This window comes from Danio aesculapii, chromosome 21 (assembly GCF_903798145.1).
Source record: "Danio aesculapii chromosome 21, fDanAes4.1, whole genome shotgun sequence".
In the NCBI taxonomy this organism is placed as follows: Eukaryota; Metazoa; Chordata; class Actinopteri; order Cypriniformes; family Danionidae; genus Danio; species Danio aesculapii.
In genome coordinates this window covers 12824317-12852051 of record NC_079455.1, presented here as the reverse complement: position 1 = coordinate 12852051, position 27735 = coordinate 12824317, and the positions used below count along the sequence as shown (strand labels likewise).

Below are 27735 nucleotides of genomic sequence, written 5' to 3'. Positions count from 1 at the left end.
TTGTATAAATAAAACAATAGATTAAAAATAATCAAATAATTTTCAAGTTTTCCTACACTTTTATCAATTTGTCCAGATAAGTAAAAATTTTATAGTTTTAATCTACTTGATTTATTCATTTTCTTTTCAGCTAAGACTCTTTGTTAATCAGGGGTCGCCACAGTGGAATGAACCACCAACTTATCCAGCATATGTTTTACGCAGTGGATGCCCTTCCAGCCGCAACCCAACACTGGGAAACACCCATACACACTCTTTCACACACATCTACTACAGCCAATTTAGCTTATTTGGTGTACCTATAGCACATGTCTTGGGACCGTGGGGGAAACTGGAGCACCCAGAGGAAACCCACGCGAACACGGGGAGAACATGCAAACTCCACACAGAAATGCCAACTGGCCAAGCTGGGGCTCGAACCAGCGACCTTCTTGCTGTGAGACGATCACTGTGCCACCATGACGCCTATTACTTGATTGTCTTGGATTGTTTAATCTAAAACTGAAAAACTTAATAGAAACTAAATATTGTCTGATTTTTTTGACCCACTCATAACATGATTTCATCAGGGTATAAAAATTGAGTCTGTATACAAAACAACACTGAGATTACTATTATATTTTAGTATGGGGGTGCCGTGCATGCATAATGACGACAATAAATATTTGGTGTCCATGGCATTTAATATATTTAAAAACCTCTGAGCTGATTATTAAAGGCAAACTTTTACTAGTTAAAGTATTTCTCTATTTATTTTTAACATTTGCATTAAATGGTGCCAGAATATCCCCATGATGCCTAAAATAAAGCTGTATCTTACTAGATCTTGAATACTACACTGATACATTTGTAAAATTAACTTCCAAATGTAAATTTCTCTTTGAACGGTGTTTCAAAATATGACTTTATTTCTTCTGTGAGACACAAAACTGTGACATTGGACTCTAATGATTCTATTCAGGTTTAAAGCAACATAGAGATTGTTCACACACACACAATGGAACTTAGATCATCATTTACTCATCCTTTGCTTGTTCCAAAGCTGTTTTACTTTCTTTCTAATGTTGAACATTACATATATTTTGAAGAAACTTTGAATTACCATTGAATTACCTAACCCCATTGAATTACACGCTATTTGTTTTTTCATACTATAAGTTTACAGGATTTCAGATTTCTTCAGAATATCTCGTTTGTGTTCAACAAAAGAAACTAATAAAGATTTGGAACCACTTGAGGGTTTGTACATGTTCGTTTCTGAGTGAACTATCTCTTTAGAGTTTGTGTGCTGTTGTATTAAGCTTCAAATGGCGTTACTTGCAACATAGCTAGAGCCTTACATGAGGTTTAATGCTGATATGCAGACTATGATATATCATTAAAAATGCTGATCGAGAAGAAATGCAAGGCAAAGCAGCCGCAGCACCGCCCAGCGCGTGTCCTTCCGCTCGGCGTCTTCTCTCCGTCTGCGCATGCACGAGCGTGTGCTGATGACCGATGAGGGAGAAAGAGACGGCGCCATATTGAAAGAGATCTTACTGTTTTTCTGTGTAAAGATACCATATTTCAACGTAGTCAGTAGCTGTATTTGGTGAACGTGTATAGGTTAAACAGAGCCAACCTTAAATATCGCCTGAGGGAGCAATATAAATTCTCCACGTCGTTAGCGTAAGCCCTGGTTAAATATGTCTGGCGGTGTAATTCGAGGGCCTGCAGGGAACAACGACTGTCGGATTTACGTGGGTAATTTACCCCCTGATATCCGCACCAAAGACGTCGAGGATGTGTTTTATAAGTACGGGGCCATTCGGGACATCGACCTTAAAAACAGAAGAGGAGGTCCGCCGTTTGCTTTTGTGGAGTTCGAGGACCCGAGGTAAACACAAAGTCTCAAACTCGGACTGTTCCTGTGTTTATCAGTTTGAGTTTGATATACATAAACAACAGATAATGTTATGTATTTATTTGCATTATGTTGCTTTATACCCATTCGCTAGCCTTATAAATAAATTCATTAATGTTTACTTATTTATAAATCACGCGAAATTGTCAGTATCGTTAACTTGGGTCTTTATGACAAGAAGTAACGTTACGTTAAAATCATTAAAGTAACGTAACGTTAACCATGCTTGATCAGAATTTATAATGCAGACGTGTGCAATTAATCGAACCTTTTAACCAAGTTCATCTTTTTTTTTTGTCTGTGTGAAATAGTCAGTGTAAAATTCCTTTTTTTTTTTTTTGCAATAGTTTAAGAATCAGATTTGCTTGATAAAAACTTGTCCATAGACAGAAAGTCAGCGTAATTCTTGGGAAAGTAAGAATTTATGAACATTTGAAAAAGAAGTAACTTTAGAAATGGAAATTCAGAAGAAAGAGTTATTAGAGCAATTCCAGCATTATGGATGTGACATTTGCAGTAAAAACTCAAAACATAAATTCACAGAGAAAGTGTATGTTAACTTTACACTGAAACAACAGTTTATATTTTCCAAAACGACTAACCAGAGGGTTATGGGATCTGAAAAATATCAATCTGTAATTTTTTAATATATATTTTAAATGAGGAAAATAAACGTGTTATGGATGTGACAAAAAAGTCTATGAGTTTACAGTATACAGCATGCTTTGTAGAAATTCAGTGAAATAAATTTCACAACCCAAAAGAAAGAATTCTAATAAATACAAAAAGAGTCGGCCCACTATAAAAAAAAAATTATTGATTTTATTTTATTTGATATTTTTGCATTTATAAGGGGAAAAGCTTCGTTATGAATGTGACACTTTTCTGTTGTGGATGTGACAAATGTAAAATTGCCGCTTGTTTGACATTGGTAAATCAAATGTAATAGTTTGAAAACATTGAATGGGACATTTCTGAGTATTTTTAAAATACTGTAGATTACTTGCTTACACAAAAAATAGATTTTTTTTTCATGGCTAGGTTGACATTTGCATGGAATTGCTTACTGATATTAACACAAAATTATGATGATAAGAATTAAAATGGTAAGAGCTAAGAATCCCAAATACACAGTAATGAATTGATTGTTAACTTATAGTCGTGAAGGCACAAGAACATTAGGTTTGATAGCTTTTGGAATGAAATTGTAAAATTGCAAGGGGGAAAAAGTTTTGAATAAATAGAAATGAAAGAACAAAACTCATAAGTAGTCACTGAATTCTGTGAAAAATTAATTGTGAATCATATAAACTGATTTGGGGGGGGGGGGGGGGGGGGGGGGGGGGGGGGGGGGGGGGGGGGGGGGGGGGGGGGGGGGGGGGGGGGGGGTCATTTTCAATTTCTAAATCATTCTCTGAATTTAGAGTCTTCTTTTATACAGACTCTAAATTCAGAGAATGATTTAGAAATTGAAAATGATTCTCGCATTTACAATTCACCCCCCCCCCAAATCTGTTTATATGATTCACAATTCATTTTAAAATTCTCAGTCTTAAATGTATAGGCTTTCAGTCTTGACTCTATTTGCTTTAATCTATAGACTTTTACCATAGACTGTAAAATATATGGACATAGCATCCGTGACGTCACCCATAGGTTTCTGAAGAGCGCAAATGAAGCTAAAAGTAGGCGCGGCCAACCGTCGCCATTTTGTTCGCGCGTCATCGCACCCACAGCGGGATACCAAACAAGGGCAAAAAGGCGGAGAGTGAGCGGAGCTACAGACACGTGCTGGCATTTTGCTTGGACCTGGTTTAGACAGAGCTTACTTTGGGAGAAACGCTTAATACTTTATTACCTGCGACTCGTTTGTGTTCTGACCACATGTGCTTGGCTGTACACTATATCAATAAAGTGTTTAGACTTTTAAAAACACTGCTGTAATACAGTGAGCCACTAAGCATTATTCTTATGACATTTTTCAACAGGAGGAAAACCCGAAATACGTCCAAACACTTCAATTATAGTCTGTGTTAGTAAATCCAAAACTATTGATGAAATCCAGGCATAACACTGTATGACAACGCTTCAGATGACTGTTTTATAGCCTACATCTAATAAATCTGTCAGATTCTAGAGGGCATTACAACTCTAAAGAACATTATAAATAATAAATGATCTTAAATAAAACACACACATTTATAGAGATGGTATATAAGTATATAACTTTACTCGCCAGGGAAACGGAGGCCACGTGAATGGTTTGTGAGCACAATTAAGTGCACACAGCATACCATATCATCTGATAATTGTAGGAAATAATCCCAAAAGGCAATTGACTGTGTAAAGAAACATTAACCAACACAAAAATGCGATGTATATGCCGAGTTTATCGGCTAATAAGCCGTAATCAGCTGAGGTGACGAGACAGCGAGCAGCGAGACCCAGCTGTCACTCAAGTTGCCACGCCCTTAATTATGCAGACTTAATATAACTTAATAAAACGAAACGGATGAGTTATAAAAAAAATTCACCCCCCTCACAGTTGTCATGACGGTTAATCATGGCTATATGCACCAAAGCCATCATTTGTACCAGGCTGTAAGCATGTTTTTATCAGCTGTAAAAATGGCCAATTTCCCATTGCAGTCAGAAATGACCTGGACTTCCTGGAGCCAGCCCCCCTTGGCGAGTCGATGAATTGCAGTTTTAGTTACTTCCGTATTGGCTTCCCGAGGGAGAGCGGGAGGTTGCCCCTTGACTTTTACTAATGTCTTTCTTTGTTACATCTTGCCACACTGTGATATATAAGGGCAGATGCAATTTAGTGGTTTATAAAATAGTTTCCTTGATTTCTCACATTTGTGAATTGACCAATTTTATCATTTCCTGGTTCATATACAGCCAAGTTACATCTAAAAGAATATTAAGTTTCATTTTAATAGCAATTTGGCCTGTTTCTGACATGTTCGTATCATAGCAAAAAGCATTTCTGCATGCTCTCGTGTGAACCATAATGAATATTAAATCCATATTCGATCCACTGATTGTTTTTTGTGTCCGCAGAGATGCAGAGGATGCTGTATATGGGCGAGATGGCTATGACTATGATGGCTATCGTCTTCGAGTGGAGTTCCCAAGGAGTGGAAGGGGAGGTGGAAGAGGTGGAGGTGGAGGTGGTGGAGTTGGAGCTCCCAGAGGCAGATACGGACCTCCATCCAGGCGTTCGGAGTACAGGGTCATAGTGTCAGGTGAGCGAAGCTCCAGTTTCTCACATCACTGAGTATGTTTAAAAGCACACCAACAATCCAACTTTATTTAAGCCAATTCACCTTATTCTCCGCGTACGAGCGGGCACGGCCATTTGAATCATTTTGGCACAAGACTTCCGGTCTCATTCACTTCTATTCATTTTTAGCCGTTAAAAACAGCTCGTTTTGCTGCTTGACGTTGTAAACTGATATTTTCTTATTATATTATTATATTTTGTCTGTATTGTCACGCAAATACTTGTTTTTTAGAGTAAGTATTTAACCGTTTTCTGCCATTTATTATTCCTAGTCATTTCTCCCATTGGCAGCTGAATCGGAAGTTCTAAAACAATTGCAAATTTGATTAATTTAATCCCATCATGGTCATAATCGAACCAAACAAATCAGATTTAGACATGTGGAGTATGCCGATTTTAGTCACAATGTTGAAGTACAGTACAGACATATAAACACCTTAATCAAACTATTCCCGTCATGTAGGATTTTTGCTGCATTTTGTGCCAGAATAGTCTATACCAGGGATCACCAAACTTGTTCCTAGAGGTCCGTTGTCCTGCAAATTTTAGCTCCAACCCTAATCAAACACACCTGATCAAGCTAATCAAGGTCTTACTTGGGATACTTGAAACACCCAGACAGGTGTCTTGAGGCAAATTAGAGCTAAACCCTGCAGGGCACAGACCTCCAGCAATGAGATTGGTGACCCCTGGTCTATACACACGTTTTTTTGACACTATTCTCTGTATCTACTGAGTCAGTGAAGGACCACAGACACACTGCAAAATGCAGAGGTTTTTTTTTTTAATTTGGTGTGCGTTATCAAATCGTGGTGACGCAATGATGTTTATCGAAATGTATCATAACATGTAAAACGGGATCATGAAAGGAACATTCAAAAAGCAACTCATGTTAACAACTTAATCATATTATTGTCTCATTCAGGCAAATAATTTGATTAATGATATCCATGTAAACGTAGTTACTGTCTTGTGTTTTTCACACTCTGTTTAATTATTAGGTCTGAACAAGTGTTTAAGTGTTTTACTGGTTTACCACATATGTAAATAGTAGCACATTCATGATTGCATTCATATCAAAAACAAATAGTACCAAACCGTTTTTAAGCAAACTTGGCTGTGCTTCATGTGTGCATTCCTGAGTTTGTAAAATCTGTCAATTTTCAACCAATATATTGTCAAAACTGATATTTGACGTTTTAAACAATTATTGTTGCAATTAGCAGTCAAGTTGTTTTGTTTTACTGAAAAGTGTTTTATTTTGAGTGTTTGGCAAATTACTGATTGAACTTTTGGTTCCATTGTTTTGTTTTTACACTTTCTTATTTGTGAAAAATAATGGTAGTTGTATAGAACCAATAACTTCCTCATTGAAGTAAAAAATTTTAATCAAATTCAATTGTCTTTTATTCATTGTTGTTTGTATTTTATTAAAAATGTTTGACTTTTTTTTAATATGTTTGAGTTAAATCAAACTCCATTTTCCATTTTTTACAAGCAAAGCTGATGATCGTTTTTGTTTAACATGTTTTTATTTTAATAATTTATGGTAGATACGAGTTGGAATGAAAATATGAGTACATTAGGGGTGAGAAACTACATTGGTCTCAGTTCAGTTCGGTTACCATTATGTCTTCGATTTAGTTTGATTCGTTATCATGGTGGGTAACGATGTATTACATTTACAATTTGTAATTTAGAGTAAATACACAAAAGTGAGTACTAAAAGTCAACTCGACAGATCTCATAGTTGCTACTGATGTGTCCTGCGACGAGAATAGAGGCCAAACATTGACACATATATACGGACACAGGTGTCACACTTAAACTGGAAAAACATAGTTCAGTTGTCTACTGCTGCCATAATCCGTTTTGGACTGAATGAATGTAAAGCAGAATGGCACCGTAATCGCCATGAGGTCTTCTCTGTGACCATCTTTTCAAGGCAGTGGGAATTGCTCTGGAGTTGCCTATGCATTTGTTAAGTGTGATGTCTCGCAAAACGGCTTCCGGGTCTGAGCACTCTATCAAACTGTATGGGGAGACTCATCAAATGGTAATAATTTTTACAAAGCGATGTAATACCTTAGAAAATTTTGATCGCAATATTTATATCCATGCCTAATATCCGCCAGATTGTGATAAATTTTTTATAAATTGGTACAATTTTGTTGTCTGTGATGCAGCAAGTCTAGAGACTGTTGTGTATAAACGAACATTTTGTCAATTCAAGTGAGTAGCATCTTGGATCCGGAAACAGTATACCATACGTCACGACTTAACAAGCGGATAGATAGCCTGTATTAGACAAATGAAGCATTTGAAAGCCACATCTATCATCTAATTTGAGAAAGGAAAGAAAACGTTACCTCACAGAGATATGCCACCAGGTCAAATAGTCCACAGTGAGAGAGAAGCAGAGATGGAGCTTTACAATATATGCTTACATTTCCTCCCTAGTAATGAAATGGGGGGTCTTGGGTTCTACTATACTTCAATTTCAGTTAAAGACTGTCGCTTCTCTTACCATAGTTTGCCACTGTGACACAAATGACTATAAATGCAAGTTATAACCGGTTATGATCTATTACTAAACCGAAAGGTATGTGACAATAAATATTTACATCCCTAGAGTACATGAACAAGATAGTTTTCCTTTGCTATGAACTGTGTAGACAATCACTGTTTTTTTGTGTAAATAGACCATAAATTAAATTGCAGAATCTATAGGTATCTATCTTCTTTGCTATCAACAATATGTTCAATTTCAGTTTTATATTGGCGCTCCATATATAGACCGACACAGGCTTATGGCAGATTCAAAATATTTTATTTGCTAACTTGCATCAGTCTTGTGACCTCATTACTATGCTTTATGCTTGCTTGTTTTATTTCAGTCACATTTCATATGAGCTATTGAGAAATGACCACCTTTAAACATAAAATATTTACGTTCCTGTGTGAGATTGGGTGGTTTAAGACATGCTTTCTAAGATATTGTCATTGACTAAAAAAAGGTAAAATTTGTTTACCTGAATGGCATTCAGGTCATCCAAACAAACCAGACTCTGCAGTCAGATGTTTCACTTATTCACCAAAGTTCAATTTCATAGTTGAAGGCAAGTTAGCTGTGCAGTCATTCTTATGATGTTCATTGTTCATTCATATGATGTTTTTTTTTATGCTTTTTTTCTTTTCTTTTTTCCAGGACTTCCTCCTAGTGGCAGCTGGCAGGACCTTAAGGATCACATGCGTGAAGCAGGTGATGTATGTTATGCTGACGTTTTCCGAGATGGCACCGGCGTTGTGGAGTTTGTGCGCAAAGAAGACATGACCTACGCCGTTCGAAAGCTGGATAACACTAAATTCCGGTCACACGAGGTAGGTGTGAGTTTGTAAACATAGACCGCCATTGGAAAGGACAGGACAGGGCATAGCTTAAGGATTTGGGGATATCAAGGTAAGCTTGATTTCAAAGACCCATTGATGGAGCCACATGGACTAGGAGGATCCATGGAATAGGTCTTTTGAATGTAAGTGATTTTATCAGTGGGCCACATACTAAAGGACTGTAACTTTGTGTGGCACTAAACCTAAAAGCGCCTAAATCTGTTTTAGATTCACCAAGTGAGCCATGATTTAGGAGTAACCCAAGATGTTGTAGTTCTTCGTTAGAAAGTGTCCTGTTATGTGTTTCTCAGGGGGAGACTGCGTACATTCGTGTAAAGGTGGATGGGCCGCGCAGCCCCAGTTACGGGCGCTCGCGCTCTCGCAGCCGCAGCAGGAGCCGGAGCAACAGCCGGAGCCGCAGCTACTCTCCACGCCGCAGCAGAGGATCTCCACGATACTCGCCCCGCCACAGCCGTTCCCGCTCCCGCACCTAAACATCCACATCCCAGCTGTCAGCTGGCCACAATCATACACACCCTGTGTCGCCCTCTATTGGACCCACTGTTGTACTTCATTGCTCTCTTGACTCGTTCTGTCTCTTTCCCTAGTTTGCTTTCTCTCATCTTTGGTTTGTTGGGTTTTTATGATTTAACTGTCATTTTGCCAATGACAGCTACACGTGGTGTAAGTGGATGTTCCCCTTTCTCTCTTCTTTTCCCGTCAGTTTTTTTTTTTTTTTTTGTCGTCGTCTCCTAAACCATGACCCTGTTGTGTCTTTGTCTTGCATCCTCATTTTAATTGGATCTTCATACTCATCCCTTACTATATTTGACACAAGGGACTTGTTGAAATGCTTTAAATAGTTGTATGTTTGACAGATTAATTTGCTACTGTTTTTTTTTTTGTTAACAATGCTTCATTATTTGGGATGGGGTCATTTTTTGTTGGAAAACTGTTCTACTTTTACCTTTTCATGTCTTTCTATAGACAACAGAAGAGCAGGATTAAAGAAAGCTTTGGAATAAAGGATTTTGAAGCACAGTTCATTCATATTAGGATATGTGGAGGAGGAGGAGGAGCAGGCATTTCATTTAAGGAGGCAATGGTATGACGGCAAGCAGCTTTAGTCACATTCAAAAAGGCAGTTGATGTTTTTCTACAGACTTCCAGTACTCTGGATTTTCTTAGTTCAGTAACACATTAGTTTTGCTTTGCCATTCTTCCTCCCTTCACAACACTCCCCTTCCTCATTTAATTTACCTTTTTCTCACTGGTCATTGCTGCTAAGCATGCATGTGTACTGTCTCGATGTTGCAATGCTTGTGCATACATTTAAGACAGCGTTTTGTTCTTTGTTTTTTCTTTTGGGTGTTTGAAATCCAAAAACATTTTTGCCTGTTGTCCAAAATGTGCTGGGATCTGGCTACTATTGATCTTCCATGTAGATTTATCATTAGACAGCTGCAGTTGTTCCCATGTAAATTGTGTATTTGTCAAGAGAAAGTGTCTGTTTTTTTCCTATCCTAGTTTTCCAGTGAAATAAGCACAATTTAATGTGTTTAGGCGGTGCTCTAAATTTCTTCCGGAGCATATCATCATAGTCTGGTATCCTTTTTGTCGTTTACACAGAAAGTAAAAAAAGAAAGACAAATACCGCTCCTATTATCAATTTATGACAACTTTCAATAATAGACGCTCTTCATTTAGTTGTGATTCTAACTTGTTACCTCCCTCTTTTTGGTTTTGCCGGTATTCAAAGGTTTGGAGGAGGGGCTCACTGTGTCCCGATCCTTGGAGCCGGATCATTGGATCAGTTCAGGATCAGGAGCAGGATTAGGATTAGGATAAGGATGGATACATACATACATGGAGCGGGATCAATTTACCGGGAACGGGAACCATAGGAGAGGATCCCAACCCCAGCCCCGCATCCCCCCACCAAACCGCATTTAAAGGATACCTGACGTCGTAATTGGCTTCTCTAGAACCAAATTAAATTTTTTTCTTTTTCCGTGGAGCTCCCATGATGTGCGCAGAAGGGATCCAGGCGCCTCTTTTGTTTTTGTGAGATGAGTTTTTTCAGTAAAAAAAAAGGAGCAGTGCAAGGAACCAGAAGGCTGGATCAGTTGCTTTGGATGGAATCCGCATGAGGAGCGTGGTAAATAGAAGGGTTCTAAATTCGTGGGAGGGTGGGAAAATAGGCACATGTTGAGGGGGGTGTTGTAGTTTATTTAGGATTTACAAAAAAAAAAAAATTCCTTTCAAGTAAAATTTGTTGGCATTTGCTGTGTTGGCGGTGGTGTTTCTTTCCCTCACAATTGGCTACTTTATATTTCTAGATTGTAGTGTATTATTTTTCTCTTTCGCTCTTCTTTAAATAAAGATTGAATGTTCAATAAATGTTTCCCTTGCTTATTTTTTTATCTTTAGAAATAAGTATTAAAATTGCACAATAAATACACATATTGATAAAAAAAATTTTGATGCCCACATTAAACAGGACTGCAGCCATGCAGGGGGTTTGAGTGGTTTGAAAGGTCCAGAATTTGTCCTGTTTGACTGCTATTCTATAATACATTGTGAAAATAACCAATCGAAAAAGGCTTTAAGACCAAGTGGAATCCCGTGTTGGCTTTTGCTACAGAATTTTGGACACAAAATTTAGCACTGCATGACTTCTCGTTCTGAAGTCACACCACACCAAATTCGGCATCTGAAATTCTGACTGAAGAATATTAAATGTGCTGGTCAGTTTGTTATTTGCCTAATAAATGAGGCTACAGTTTTTAATTTAAAACTTTTTTTCAGAGTCCTGTTTTTTCCTAATGATATATGATGTAATTCATTTGTAATTTAAAAATAAGTACTGTTTTTATATTTCTTTATTCTAAATTTTTAGGAAATGTTTTTGATACATCAAAAGGTGTGGTTATGATGACCATCCGATAAGCTAATTCAGCTAAAAATGTCACTAAAATGCAGTATTTGATGCAAGTGATGCAAGTATCTACTTTATGATTTCACAATTTCACTTCTCAATAATTCTCAATAAGCTCCAATAAGTTCCATTCTCAATAAGCTGTAACAGATGTGGTTATGTAAGAAATTAACTGCATATTTATTCTGATCTAAGATGACACTTACTATATTTTAATGATTAAGAACATCTTGCTAACAAAAGGTTATGTAATGGTTTGTAGGATAGTGTCAAACTAAAGATTTAAAATGAAGATCGCTTGGTTTTTTACAGTCTGAACAATGGTCCTTGAAATTCCTCTGAATATACATGACTATTTATCCTCATTTTAAATCTTTATAGTTTTACACTATCCTACAAACCATAACGTTTTGACATTTTGATATGTTCTTAATCGTTAAAAATATAATAAAATGGTAATCTCAGGTCATAATACATGTCGTTTATTTTATTTTTTTTACATAACTACATTTGTTACAGCTTAATGAGAAAGGAACATTAATTGAACACTACTAAGGGTGTACCTAATAAAGTGGCCGGTGAGTGGGTGTTTAAATGTACATAAAAATCCGTTATGTTCTAGTGTACATTGACCTGTAGTGTAAAAATTTTCAATTTCAATAAGTAGCTTTCCTTTGTCTTTATAGATTAGTTTGTAAGAATATACCTAGCATAAATGGTGAAGCTGCTGTTGGTTAAATCTAGTAAGGAAAATGTATTTAACATTTGCACGTAATAACATCTAAAATGTGGGCAGTCAGAAGTAATTTGCCATATAAAACGAAATTCAATTACATGCAACTAATTGGCTGTAGTGTCAAACTATGCACGAAGAAGTAATAAAACTGGCCAATTCATAAATGTGAGCCATCAACACAAGGGAAACCATTTCATAAACCACTACATCGCATCCAACCTTATATATCGCAGTGTGGTAAACAAATGGAGTAATAATAAACCTCGCAGGAATCGATACCTTTGCCCTCAGGATGTGGGACTGTGAATCCAGACGGGCCCAGGTGCATTCTGGGCCGAAATAAAATGCGGGCAGTGTTAAGCTAGTGGAAAACGCTCGTAACACGCGGGGAGAGGCTCGGCGGCAGCCAATCAAAAGGCCGGTGCAGTGCGGTGGGCGGGGTTTTCTCAGGTTTTGTGACGCGAAGTTGGCTGTGAGTTACGAGCGCCGCCGCATGGGTTGAGTTACGGCTCAAATAGTGGCTAGTGAAGTCAAGCGTGAACAGCGGCTCTCAAAGCCTTGACTAAACAGTATTCCAGTGTTAAAAGCATCAAAAGAGGGTGAGCACTGTGGTTTTTACTTACTATGCATGACCATATCGCTCGAGAAAAAGGTAATGCATTTGAATATGTACATGCATGTGCGGAAGTTTACTAATGAGTACTGTATTCAAATGAAGCATCGTGGACGCAGCTCTAGCGGCTACCTGTACTTTGCAGCAATTCTGCTTCCCCTGTAAACCATTATTGTTAGGTTCGGATTTTTTTGAGAATCTTTTTCATAATGAATAATTAGGGCGGTGGCGTGCGATGAAAGTTAGAAGTGCTCGGCGTCTGAAGGAAAATGTTACGTAATTCTGCCAATGATGAGCGAGCTTTGAGAGCAGATGCTGAGTGAGGACATCGTCATCATCACCAACGTATGGCTCTGATGGACTGATCTGAATCAAGCTGAAGTCTTTTTAATTTTGACATGGCTGTACTTGGGTGAAAGTTACTTAATTTTGCTTTTGTAAAATTAGCCACAGCTCTCAACAAATGGTTCTCTCGGCCTTCTGTGATTCCCTCTCCATGACCTTATCAAAGGCAGACACCTGTGCTGTGTGAATTATTAATTGCACTTTGCAGCATAATTTACTGTTTCATTCTGCCCAATGAAACTTAATGCACCTTTATACCTATGTAACACTTTGAGACCTTTTAGTTATTTTATATATCAATTTAAAAGCACAGTATAGACGTTTTTACCATAACAATATTCACAAAAACACTAGAATAGTGTTAAATGTTTACTTGCATTATCAAATATGTTTTTGAGTGTTCAAATCTTGGGAAATAAACTTGATTAGAGACATTATGATGTCACACACCCTACAGTTTGTTTTTTTTCATTGATTTTATCGAAAACGGAAAGACCAAAGATACTTTAATATGTGTAATATTAGGCTGCCCAGAGCAGCATTAAATCAGAACCCTAGAATGAATATAGTATGACATCTTCTTAATGCTGGTTCTTCACCACATGATCATGACCAGAAGCCGTTGACTGCGACATAATAAAAGATCCTTTACGTTTTTATAGTTTGTTCTGCGTTGCGCTCGTCTCTCATCAGCAATTGCTTCAGCATCCTCCATCACACCAAACACCATTTTCAGCTCTGTCAACGGGAGGCTCACCATGCTGCTTTTTTGTTTACTTTAGAATACAACAGTGTGCTGCACTTTTTATGTTGCTAGGCAACCGGATTTGGTGCTGGAGCACATGACATCAGGTGTTTTTTCAACTGCAGGCACACGGAGCGTTCCATCAAAAATGCAAGGTGCCTGGTGTGCATAAACAGAGTGGAAAACGCTTGCTGCCAAAAAAAACATTTATAAAAGGTGCCTCTCACCAACAAAAACCACATTAGGTGTGGTCCAGGCCTGTCAGAAGTCTTGGTGTTGGAGCACATGATGTTGGGCACTTTTTCACTGTTTTTTTTTTTTTTTTTTTAACTGTAGGCGCACTGAGCGTGTTGTCAAAAACCAGAGTCAGGCGAGTGGTTAAAACATGACGCACATGAGGTGCATAAACGAGATGCAAAACAATGCCTACAAGATTAGTTGAATGCCATTTTAAAAAAGTACCTCTCACTTAAAAGAAACTTTTTCTCTGTTATTGAGGCCATACACTGCTTCATTTAGCTCGTTCATGAACATGATTTCAGCATGAGTACCGTTAGGATGTATTGAAGACAACATCTCTCATAATTCCACTTTCTGTCACCGCATCATTAATCAAAATTACTGTCCCTTCAAACAATCTAATAATAAAGTTTGGCCAATATTTTTGCAGATTTTTTTTTTGCTTTTGCTTCGGTTATCATGTAAGCTTAAAACAGGGAAAAGAACATTCAGAATTAACAAAATTGGCTTGTCAGTAATATTGATGGTCATTAAATATATATTACTTTAAAGAATGTATTTTAGTTAATATATTTGTCAAAAAACAATTCAGTAATTGTACCTATTTTGTAATTGAACACTCTAACAAATAGCCCCACCCCAAACTTACAGTATTAGTTGAGTTGATTTTGGGAAATGAATTTTGAAATTCTACTACACATTTACTCACTTATTTGTAAAACTATTCAGTGTGTACCAAATTGTGATTTAAATGAGTATTAAGGGTTATACAAATGGTGTACTATTTCTGGTAGAAATTGAAAGTATTGATCTGTGCACACATTAATGGCTAATATTGCGCATGGCACACTGTATGCTCGATTAGAACTACAAACATGGTGTTAAACCAGACCAATGGGTAATTGGAGAGGCTTGGGTATAGGGGTTTAAATTGTGAATAATACCTAACCCTCTGAAAAATAGTTATCTGTGCTTAATTTCATCTCCAACATTATTTTTAACATTGAAGCTGTTGGTCATCATCTCTTGAATAATATTTATGTAAACTCGTGAGATTTCTCTACATAAAACACCTGCGAATGGGAGATTAACATGCTACTTCATCTCTGATATGGTAGGAAATGAATTTATAAAAGAAGTGTGGAGGATGTGATAAGATGATTGACAGGGCAATGTAACTAAGCAACAGAACATTCAGTTAATGACTGAGTATTTTTAATGCTTGCTCTTCTTTCATACTCAAGTATGTACTACTTAGTATAGGAATGAGATGCTGTAATAAAATGTAAATGTTTCAATTCACTTTAGTTTGCTATGCAGTAGTTAGCTCTTTTCTGTGATTGGGTTAGGTCTATTAAATTACCAATATGGGTAAATTACCAGAAATAATGAATGACAGTAAATTTAAAATGTAAGTAATATAAGAAATTGCCAGTTATAAAATAATTTAAAATATAAAAGTAAATAAATAAATAATAAAATAAAAAAAGATGGAAACCAACAGAAGTGAATGAGATCAGAAGTTTATGTATTTAGGCATGACCCCTGTGTGCCATTGGTCCGTCAAACAAATAGTCCCATTTCCCACCTTTTGTGATTGGTTAAGCTATTTTAGTGAGTGCCACATTGTTAGAACCAGTCAGAAAGTTACCCCACAAAAACAAATGCTTTTTGACCACCCCAGGAAGTGGTTGAACGTGGACAAACACCCTATTCAAACCTGTACTTGGCGTTGTACTCAGATTGGAAAAAATGCATCTAAATACCAGGGCCCCTTTTGCATATGCGTTAAGCCTAGGTTTAGTTTAATTTCAGTAAATATAGCTGGATAAAGGTCCTATTCCTGTGCTTTCTCATACTTTCTGCTCACTGAATGGATTTCATCAGGTCTTTCCCTCTCCTGGGCCCAACACTGAGTGCCTGAGAGTCTTTTGCATAGGAATATGATTGAGGTGGCCTCCTTTTTGTTAAATCATGACTGCACGTTTCCTTTTTAGTAGATGCACTAGTTTCTTAATAAGCTGATTGGAAAGGTAGATGACTCTGTAAACTTACACAGGTCCCAGAGCAGACCGCTTACAGCCATATTTGCCATTAAAAGATGTGACAAGCAATTACAGTGACTTGGGAAGGGATTTATTTTGTTTGTAAATGAAGGCTGTGTGGGAATATTCACATTTAAAAAAAAAAAAACAATTTTTCAGCTAAATATAAGGGACAGGGCTTTTGAAGTATGTATGTATTTAACAAGCGGCAACCTCCCGCTCTCTCTCGGGAAGCCAATACGGAAGTAACTGAAACTGCAATTCATCAAAATTCCGCTAGTCCTGGCTCCATAATAGAGCAAGTTGCAATTGAGCCCACTGTTAGAATGGCCAATTTTACAACAGAAAAAAAGGTGTTTACAGCCTGGTACAAAGAACGATTTGGGTTCATATAGCAATTATTACCCTCCATGACAACTGTGAGGGGGGTGAATTTTTTTATAACTCATCCATTTCCTTTATATTAGGTTATATTAAGTTTGCATAATTAAGGGCGTGGCCACTTGAGTGACAGCTAGGTCTCGCTGGTCGCCGTCACTTCACCTCAGCTGAATCCGGCAGATTAGCCACTAATCTCGGCATATTCATCGTATTTTTGTTCCGTTTTATGTGGCTTTACACAGTCAGCTGCCTTTTGGACTTATTTCTTACAATTATCAGATGATATGGGATGCTGTGTGCACTTAATTGTGCTCACAAACCATTCACGTGGCCTCCGTTTCCCATGTGAGTAAAGTTATATACTTGTATACCATCTCTATAAATGTAATAGTTTTATTTAAGATCATTTATCATTAATATTTTTCTTTAGACCCATAAAGCACTCCAGAATTTGCCAGATTGATTAGCTGTAGGCTCTAGAACAGTCATCTGAAGCGTTGTCATACAGTGTTATGCTGGATTTCATCAAGAGTCTTGCATTTACTAACACAGACTATATCTGAAGTGTTTGGAAGTAATTCGCGTTTTCCTCCTGTAGAAAAACGTCATAAGAACAATGTTTAGTGGCTCACTGTATTACTACAGTGTTTTTAAAAGTCTAAACACTTTATTGATATAGTGTACAGCCAAGCACATGTGGTCAGAACACAAACGAGTCACAGGTAATAAAGTATCAAGCGTTTCTCCCAAAGTAAAGTCTGTCTGCTAGGTCTAAGCAAAGTGCCAGCAGGCGTCTGTAGCTCCGCCCACTCTCCGCCTCTTTGCCCTTATTTGGTATCCCGCTGTGGGTGCGATGACGCGCGAACAAAATGGCGACGGTTGGCCGCGCCTACTAGTAGCTTCTTTTGCAGTGTTCAGAAACCTATGGGTGACGTCACGGATGCTCCGTCCATATATTTTACAGTCTATGGTATTTAAACATCGATGGTTTTTACAGTGGTTATCCTACATGGGTTGACCAGATCAACTTAAAAAATACTTCTAATAATACTAAAACTTTATATTATACAACTCTTTTAAAAGTAGCATCTCATAGCGCTTTACATACATATTAAAAGTAGCGCGGTAAGTGCATGCATAAAACTAGTCAAAATAATCATCAAAAATTTTTTTATCACATAAAAGCTTCCATAAAAATAAGTTTTGACTATTTAAAAATACTCGGGGATCCTACATTCTGAATATCAGAGGGCAGAGAACTGCACAGTTTAGGTGGCAATAAAGAGAGAATGACCAATTCCCCATAGATTTTAGCCGCATTAACATAACAGTTAAAAGACCAGCATCAGACAAGCGTAACGCACATGAAGGGGTGTAGGGGGTTAAAACCCCAGACAAATATTGTGGCGCAAGACCATTCAAGGCTTTATAAGTTGGCACAAGAATTTGAAAATTGACAGGATGGCAGTTCAACTTTTCCAAAATAGGTGACTCTTTATAATGAGAAATAAAGTCCTTTTAAGTGTACAGATGTATTGCCATACATAAAAATGGTAAAATGCTGCAGAAGTGAGACTCAGATCAGCTTTGAAAATAGAGGTACTCCAGTAGTAACAATTTAGTGTGTGTTTATTAAATGAAACCACGATGTTTGTTTGCACACTTGACACACAAAACATGCACACTTCATAATTATCTAATGGCCCGTTTCCACTGAGTGGTACGGTTTGTTTTGGTACGCTTTTATGGCAGTTTCCACTGTCAAAAAGCGTACCGAACCGAACCCTACCGTACCCCTTTTTCGGCACCCTTTCGAAAGAGTACCAAACACAAGAAAGGGTACCAAAAGGCGGAGCCACACACGCAGCTGAACGCTATTGGTTTACAGAGATACGTCATTCACTTACACAACAAGCCAGAATGAAAACAAAAAACCGCCATGTTTGAAATACACAGCGAGAGATTTTAGCGGAATTATAAATACATATAATAATGAGCCATGGTCGATCTGGGCTCAAACAAACCTTGTCGTCATCTTGATGAACAGCCACAAATCCAAGAAGAAGAGCAGATACATACACAGATAAGAGGTTTTCACTGACTGTAGGCTATAATTTCTGTTGTTTTGAACCTAAATACGGGCAATGTCTGCTGTGTGTAGTTCTTCTGTAGTTGGTAACATATCGGAGACTGTATGGGGCTGTATGTGTTTATATATGTTCATTTATTTATTTATTTTATATAATTACAGACGTTACAGTAGGCTGTTTCGCACTGTCTTTGATCTGCAGTTATAATCAACTCATGTTCATTGAAAAGTTAGTAATGAACATTTCTACACAAGTATTTATGTGTATGAAGCATCTGTTTTGTGAGAAGTGCTTTTCATATGATATGTAAGTGACCCGTACAGCTTTATTGTAGACATTTCCTCGATCTAGAATGACGTCGACGGAAACTTTGTCATACACCACGCCCACCAAAAGGGTACCCTTGTTAGTGGAAACGCAAGCCTGATAAAGGTGACCCGTACCGTACCAGTCAGTGGAAACGAGCCATAATGCGATTCTTCTATTCAGACACTAGTCCATGTTGAACTTTTTTTGTACTGGGCTTCCTTTCATGTATTCACCCAAGATGTAGAATGTCATAGACTTTAATACATTTAATTAGATATTCTGGTTCAATTACCAGATTTCCGCAGTGGCAATCACAATGACCTAATGCTAATAAATAAGCATGCATTCGACAAAGCATGATCGGTTAATCTTGGAGCTCAGTTAGGGCTGGGCAATATGGCAAAACTGCAGTCTCGATAATTATTTTCCATATTGAACAATAATATATATATTTCGATATAAGTTGTTAATACTTCCAGAATAAAAATAAAATACTCCGAACAATGACTGAACCCACACAAAAATTGGAGGGTCTATTAAAGGGCATAATATGTTCTTTCGGCTGATAAATTGTCGGTGGCCAAAAATTCAGTACTTAACATCAACACACTTTTAGATTCCCATTGTTGCATATTTCTGCTGTGTGGTTGGCACATAGATCAGTATAGAGTTACAAAGTCCAGAGCTGATTATTGTTATTGACATAAATTTTATCACGATTCCATATAATATCATTTATCGGCCCAGCCCTAAGCTCAGTACAGATGTTACAGATGCTTCTTCCAATGTCATCACGGTCAGATGAACTGAAAGCAGTTGATTGTTTAATAAGCACTCCTCTGCTGTCTTGCCGCTTTTTTTTTTTTGTTTGTTTGTTTGTTTTTTAACTTTGGCTTTCAGCCTTACACAGTGTTCTAATTTCACATGGTGCTGCGACATGCGCTAAAAGTTAGCATCGCTATCAGCAATGTGTTAACTTTAAAAAAATAAAATAAAATAAAATTATTACTATAGAAACCGTTTCAATTTCTGCGACATTGTGTTTTATGCTGTTGTTTTGCAGCAAAAATAATCATCACCTCAGGTACAGATTATATGCTTGATTCAGTGTTAAATGCAACCAATGTGAGTTTGAACACCATTTTCCATGAGATTTATTGTCATATGACAGCAGATCATTTACCTCAGATCGATAAAATAATATAGATATCAGTACTCAGCCTCTGTACTCTTTTAATATTGTTAATTTAATATTGTTAATGTATTTAGATTACATGTATACATCCATAAACATGTACTGCATCCCAATTGGCATACTTACACTACACCCTAAAAGTGTGTACTTTCTTTGTGAAGGATAAGTATATACTTTTAAGTGTGTAATAGAAGAGTATGCAAGCTTTGGGACATACTAGTTCCTCATTGACCGATAACGTTGCTTAGTTATGAGCCCTGTCAATCATCTTGACACATCATCCACATTTCTTTCATATTTAATTACATACCTTATTGGAGAAGCAGCAGCACGATAACCTGCCTTTCACAAGTCTTTCATGCAGAAAAATCTCAGGTTTTTGGGCAATTATGCATTCAGAAGTAAATATCCAAACTTATCTTGATATAAGTTCAAGTTGTTGCAGATGAAATAAAAAAACTTAAATAGCGTTTTCAGTGGTTTAAGTTTTTAGTTCTTATCAAATTCACGTCCAACGTGCAATGTATTGTGGGCAATATTTGTGGTTAGAGTATGGTTGCTTTTACACTTCAAAGTAAACCATCCGGGCACCTTTAGCATACTCTTTTTCAACATACTATGGTTTGGGACATACTAATTCTATGTTCGAATCATGGTTTCCACTATATTCATTCTTCCATGGCGGGGTGCCACACTAAAATTCATCCCGCCACGGCTACATTACAGCTTCTCATTCAAAACATTCAGTCGTTGTTGTTTTTTTAATAGCGAGTTATAATCGCACCAAAATGTATTAAAAGGTAAGTGAATTGTAACAGCACAAACTTTTCTGTAATCGTAGTAATGCTGTACGTCAGTGGTTCCTAACCTTTTTTTTTGCCTGAGACCCCCTTTTCCCCTGGAAAATATTGTAAGGCCCCCTCCACATTTAAACGGTATGTTTATTACTATATCTAGATATGTTGTTGCACAAATAATAGCCTAATGTAAAATATAACAGCAAAACATCAGTAAGTCATTTTTAACTGAAAAACGTAAGCCTTTGGCTTTTAAATTTTCCAATTTGAAATTCAACAAAAATATCAGTTTTCACACAGGTGTATAAGGGAATAAAATAATATAGGCTATTACAGTTTAATACTTGCACGTTATTTGGTGAATCAGTGAGACTCTCTTTTTTTGTGGTGCACAGATTACAAATTTGTCCATTTTTGGCCAGCTATAGGGTAGTGGTTCTCAACCTTTTTATCACCATGGAGCTGTCAATGCCTGCGGACTGGGGAAGGGGTGTTTCGTAGGTTGCTAGGCGACCATCAACCATTTTCTCAGATGATGACTAGCTGACAAAAAATTGCTGTCACTCTGATACAAGTTTTATTTATGGAGAAAATTACAAAGCACTGCAGTGTTTGTGTGTTCTGTGTTAGTCTGAGAAAATTAGCCTCACCGAAATGTGAATATTCCATACAAGCTGAAGCTGATCGGTCAATTCTTGCTCGCGGGTTTCATTGGCCCGAGCGTGTCACACCGCTTGTGCGCGCAAGCCGCGCACCTCCATTGGAAACAACAAACTTGTGCAAACTCTAGAAATACGTGATATGCGATAATGCGAACGACCCCTAAAAAGCCGCTGTCATTTGCAATCTCAATCAGTGGATCTTGTTTTTGCACAGACATGCTGGATTCACCTGACTTGTTGACAGATGGGTTGCAAATCCATACCTTGGCAGTGTGTGGGTCCTTTACTTGGTCTTTTCCCCTTAGCAAATAAACTTTCCAAACTTTTCCAACTGTTTCTTACTCATTTTGCTGCTTGTGGGTTACATTTTGGGGCGCTCAAGTGACCGAGATGTAACCATGAGAATACGGTCATTTTTCAAAATAAAGGACTTTTCAAAATAAAAAATCGTTCAGACTCAGATAATAAATAAAACGGAAATAATTAATTGATCCAGTACCAATTGATCCAACATGACCATTCTCCTAATTGTTCACGGCTAAGAATTTTTAAAAATGATGCGACTCTTTTCCTTCTGTTTTGTTATGAGAGTGGCTCCGTTAAACAAGATTGCATTGAAGAACCTAATTTAGCTTTGTGATTCATGTTTGTCCTTGTTGTTTAATGGTTTCTTCACATTCACAGCCACCATGACTGACAGGAAGGCAGTAATAAAGAACGCTGATATGTCTGAGGACATGCAGCAGGATGCAGTGGATTGTGCCACACAGGCTATGGAGAAGTACAACATCGAGAAGGACATTGCTGCATACATCAAAAAGGTCATGTACAAGACATTTAGGATTGACACCTTTTATTTGTACAATCAGATTTTAATTTTGTATGCAGATCTTTCAACAGTGGGTCTCTTTCCATCTAAATGGAAATTTAGACTTATTTTAAGGTTCAAGTGCAACTTAATTTGAACTACTAAGTAATATTATGTTATTACATGAACTTACCATATGGTTAGGTTTAGAACGTGGGTAAGGGTTATTTACATGTAATTATGCATTATTGCATGGGCCTAAAATTAATTTCCATCGAATATCAAATCAGATTAAAATTCAAGTGCCTGAGACTGGTTTTGTCATTATTATAATAACAAAGTTTTGATATTCTTTTGTTCAATTATTGCAAAAAAATTACCATGATATCATGTTTCATATAATTTGATATCAAAAATTATTGATTTTTTTTTTAAACAATACATTTAGGAATATTAGGATTTTATTTATTATTTTTTGTTATTTATTTTACTTTACCAACATTACTAATGCAAATAGTTTTAATGGTCAAAAACTAAAATCTTTAAACTAAATATCATCTTTTTATAATAAAATAACCATAAGTGTAAAGAGACTCTTAAACTTGATATAATGAATCAAATGCGTCAATACTGAACAATCAAAGAAAACTTTAAGGTGTGAATAATAATACAGTAAACCTCAAACTCTGTCAATAACACAAATTATGATAATCAAATCTTATCTTTCAAGTAAAGGAACCAATCATCATTATTAAAATACATACTGCAACATTACAAATTGTGAAGTTGAATGACTATATTACCCCCTTGCTAAAAAAATCTTTTGGATTGGGTGCTAATGGTTGGGATGCACAAGAAAAGAAACAAAAAAGCCACTCTGGCAACATACTTGCATGCTTTTTATTTACAATCTCCCCACTGCTGCTAGCCACGGCACTCATTTTCACAATTGCGTTGTTATTCTGACCTTAAGTTACAAGCACCTGTGCGTGGATTCCTTGACCGTTTACAATGGGACAAACAGATGAACGGATAAACCATTACTGCAGCTCTAATGCAAGTTTCTGGAGAAAAGTAAAAAGCACTGCAGTGTTTGGGTGCACTGTGTTTGTCTGAGCGTCGTGCGCTGCTTCCAAGGCACGCACTCAGCAGCAACACTTTAATAAAACTATAGCGCCTCATAAGAAACTACATAAGAATCTTTTTTTTTTATATTTTTTTTTTATCGATGTTGACAATGGTGTTCGGTCAATAAATACAGATACCGATTTTATTGCCCAGTCTTAACTTCAATAGTATTATATTGATTTAAAAAATTAATAGTTTAGTATTGTTACTAAATTATTGGATTTTAGTAATGAATAAATAAACAGTTGCAATTAGATGCATTTTTTTTCCTACTGGTGCCTTCAAAATGTATCAGGCCTATATTTCAGTTATCAATATTTATCAGTGAAAATTGTTTAAACATTTGAATCATTTTCATATTGACTATAGCAGTGTTTCCCAACCATGTTCCTGGAGGACCACCAGCTCTGCACATTACTCATAGCTTCGTCCGAAATCGCATACTTGCACTAAAAACAGTATGAGAGCTGAGTAGTGTGTCCAAATTCATAGAATTTGAAAAACTGTGTATGTGAGAAGTACCCAGATGACCTGCTACTTCCGGTGAGATTCTGAAATGCGGATCTGATGCATGCTATGCTATCCCATAATGCACCGTGAGAGATTTTATGAATAGGAGTGAAACGACCCAACTGACACGGGTAGGTGATTTCCGACGCAGCCCATGTCTCCTTAACCAAACACACTTGATTCAGATCATCAGCTCATTAGTAGAGACCAAAAGACCTTTAATGGTTGTGACAGACAAAACATGCAGTTCTGGTGGTCCTTCAGGAATGTGGTTGAGAAACACTGGACTCTAGCATTTGTTTAGTTTCTTTAGTTTATAAATGAACTACTTGAAGGCAGAGGTGTATAATGCAGTTTTATTTTTTCAGTGTAAATTGTTGAATACTTGTTTAAAATGAAACTCGTACAAATGCTGTTCATGTCAGTTAATAATAACGATGTGATCAGTTAATATTACTAATATGTATTGTTACATTGAGTATAGCAGTTAGCATTAGCATTCAACAAGTAAGCCCCAAGTCTAATGTTCAGCTAAATGCTTCACCATCACCCACATTTAAAAGGTATTACATGAAATAAAATTTTCATTTGTTAAAATGTATGTACATAATTAATGATGGTCTTAATGCCTTAATGCAATACAGGCATGTAAATAGATTAATATGGTACTGATACACAATGTCAGGCAGGGTTTAAATGCACTGTGCACTCCTTGAACAGAGAAGTTTCTCCTTATGATGCTGAATACTCTGTGAAGTATTCATTTCTGTTCTTGCTTCTTAACAGGAGTTCGATAAGAAGTACAATCCTACATGGCATTGTATTGTGGGACGGAACTTTGGCAGTTACGTGACGCATGAAACGAAGCATTTCATCTACTTTTACTTGGGTCAAGTGGCCATCCTGCTCTTTAAATCGGGCTGAGGAACATCTGACAATCGTGAAAGCTGGACAGCAAATCTGGACTGTGATGCACTGAGGCTTGAGCCGCACACACACACACACACACACACACACACACACATACACACATGCTTACATTCTCTCCCACACAGACATGAATTTAGCTATAGAGGCTGTGCATAATTGCATGGACCGTGTATATTATTTCATTTGTATATGTTGCAATACAGTAACTTTTTTGCTTTCTGTAGTTGCACGAGATGACGCAACAAGATGTTTTTTGGGTTTTTTTGTTAGGTTTTTTTCCAAGTCCAAATTTATTTTGCACTGAAGTTGTACAAAATGCTTTGACCGCTGCCTTTAAATTATATTAAAGAATGATATGTCATACTTATTTTGAAGTAAAAGGTGTTTTTTTTATATATTTTTTTTATTAACCTAAACAGAATGGTCTATATTCAGCATTTGATTTAGTGTCTGGTTTGTATCTCTGTCTATTTTCTTTAAATTTTGACTATTTTTCACAGTTCTGTTGACTGCTAGCAACTTATGCTGAGTTTACACTGCAAGATTTTAGCCCTGATTTTGACTCACCGACAGGTTTTGAGAAATCCCCTACAAATTCCTGAAATCACAGGCAAATTGGTGCTCGTTCACACGAGTAAAAATCACACAGTGTGAACTATCAAAGAGGCGATCTCAGATGTTTGGCGATTGAAATCATGCCGTGTGAAATGTATTCTGATTAAAAAATAACATCGGTGATCACCTACAGCCAATGAGAGAGCAGCATTCACTAGTGTGGGTATCTGCAGGGCAGCGGGAGGTTGAGGGAGAAGTTAAAAGTAGGAGCGTCAATTAATTGTTTCTTTGGTGCAGACTATTCGGTACCGGTTCAGTAATAATCATAACTGTTTATGTACTGATGTAATTTATCTTATATGCGCTATATTGCGGTAGCTTACTATGGCGAGGGAGGCGAGCACGAGTACACTCTTAACTACTTAACGCAGAAACTGTGCACAATAATACTGTGTGTGAGTTTGCTGAACAGTCTTTCAGTGACACTGAATGTAGACACTTATGGAGACTGAAAGTAATCCATTTCTCTCTCTTTCTCTCTCTGTGGCCCCTTTGGCCTTTTGCCATGAGGTAACTTTTCCTCTCCTCAGCTGTTACAGCGATACTTCTGGATACAGACACAAGCGTGTCTGCAGAGCAAGTCTATCATGGATTACCTGTAATCGCCGCTGACGTTTGTCAGTGTCACTCAAGAGCGTTAGAGCCAATCGCAGCCCTTTCTGTTGAGTGCGTGACCAATCATAGGGGTGTAAGAACTCGCTTGACAAGGCTCAGAAAGCGAGTGGGATATTTATATTTGTTTATTTACTATAAATGCTCATGTTGTTTAAAGGACAAAATTGTATTACAAATAGTATATAACTGATATATTTACAAATTTAATACAAGAATTCTTGTGCTGTGAAGTAAATGTAAAATTGTGTATGGAAAGCATCGTCAATGCGCAGTGATGCTCCAAAATGAACTGAATCGATTGCATGATAATCGTAACCGATCCGTGAGACTAGTGTAGGTTCACAGCTCTAGTTAAAAGTGCTTCTTTTCAATCTATTTGGACCCAAGGTATGGTGGACAAACTAGTGAAATTTTGTCAGGAGCACCCGAATCTGTTTGACGTGTTATCTGAGCAATACCACAAACGGCTCGAAAAAGTTGAGGAGAAATAGCTAATTCCCTTCAAAATCCAAGTGAGCAAAATAAGTACATTTTCCAACCCACTAAAGGCTTCTTTCTAATTATGTAGTAAAATATATATACTCTCTGTCCGCAAACTACATCTCACAATCAAACATGCTTGCAAAACAAAATAATTGCATTGTTTTCATGTCACTTCTCACGTGTGTTAGGTTGCGAGGTGTAGTTTGTGGACCGTATTTTTATTTATTTTTATTTTTTTTCATCTTTCAGTGTGAAAAAACCCCTGTTGACGAAAATCGTGCAGTCTGAACTCGGCATCTGGCAATGATTATTATTTTTTTAATTGAATTTTATTTATTTTTTTACAATTCGGACTTTTACGCAGTAGAAATTTGCATCCCACAATTCAATTCAAAGACTGTTTCTTGCGACCCTGAATTTACATCTCAATTCTATTTCTCGTAACCCTGAATATTTTCCACAATTATGTGTTTTATTTACATCTTGCAATTCCTAAATTTTCACGCAAATCCTTTAAAAATGTACATCTCTGTTTCGCAGTTGATGAGATAAACTTACGTGCAAACATGTAAGATGATAGATTTAATTTCCAATATTGAAATTTACACAGAATCCTCTTTTACTCTCTTTGCAGCGTTATTTAACATGATCGATTATCTTCATTTACATCTTATAAAGTACAGCTCAAGAATCTAGAAAACTTCATTATCTGGGTAGACAAGGGCACTTGCTGCATCCATTTTTGCTGAGGTATGGAGTATCCAGGCTGAGTTAAGTTACTAATGAGCAGACCTGTCTGGAAACAAGGGGCCATTAATGGGAGACAGTGCCTCTCCAGTTTCAAGGACACACATTTACTAAAGGCTTTGGTGCCTTTTTATGCATCCTTATGAAAGTATATGTTTAAATATGTCAATAGTGCTCTTTGCGAACCCTTTGTCAAAACACAGAAAACCTTGGTGTGTTTC

General features: G+C 37.0%; 2 protein-coding genes across 3 annotated transcripts; both read left to right on the top strand.

The window, feature by feature from the left end:
• The first annotated feature begins 1474 nt into the window (after positions 1-1474).
• Positions 1475-10982, top strand: srsf1b (serine and arginine rich splicing factor 1b). Of its 2 annotated transcripts, XR_008835620.1 has the most exons (5): positions 1475-1876; positions 4970-5154; positions 8401-8573; positions 8894-9687; positions 10342-10982. XR_008835620.1 is itself a non-coding variant. In XM_056446179.1 (4 exons), exons 1-4 carry the CDS (start codon positions 1686-1688, stop codon positions 9074-9076), a joined length of 732 nt encoding a protein of 243 aa, XP_056302154.1. In that variant the 5' UTR covers positions 1475-1685; the 3' UTR covers positions 9077-10982. The 2 variants fall into 2 exon arrangements, 1 of the variants encoding a protein (XP_056302154.1); XM_056446179.1 differs by having other exon boundaries at positions 8894-10982.
• Positions 10983-12720: 1738 nt separating this feature from the next.
• Positions 12721-25421, top strand: dynll2b (dynein, light chain, LC8-type 2b). The gene is made up of 3 exons (XM_056446534.1): positions 12721-12855; positions 22363-22499; positions 24911-25421. Exons 2-3 carry the CDS (start codon positions 22368-22370, stop codon positions 25046-25048), a joined length of 270 nt encoding a protein of 89 aa, XP_056302509.1. The 5' UTR covers positions 12721-12855; positions 22363-22367; the 3' UTR covers positions 25049-25421.
• The last annotated feature ends 2314 nt before the right edge of the window (positions 25422-27735 follow it).

Coding starts and splice junctions, on each gene's coding strand:
- dynll2b (XM_056446534.1), top strand. CDS start 22,368: ATGACTGACAGGAAGGCAGTAATAAAGAACGCTGATATGTCTGAGGAC. Junction 22,500..24,910: donor TTGCTGCATACATCAAAAAG/GTCATGTACAAG, acceptor GCTTCTTAACAG/GAGTTCGATAAGAAGTACAA.
- srsf1b (XM_056446179.1), top strand. CDS start 1,686: ATGTCTGGCGGTGTAATTCGAGGGCCTGCAGGGAACAACGACTGTCGG. Junction 1,877..4,969: donor GTGGAGTTCGAGGACCCGAG/GTAAACACAAAG, acceptor TTGTGTCCGCAG/AGATGCAGAGGATGCTGTAT. Junction 5,155..8,400: donor GTACAGGGTCATAGTGTCAG/GTGAGCGAAGCT, acceptor TCTTTTTTCCAG/GACTTCCTCCTAGTGGCAGC.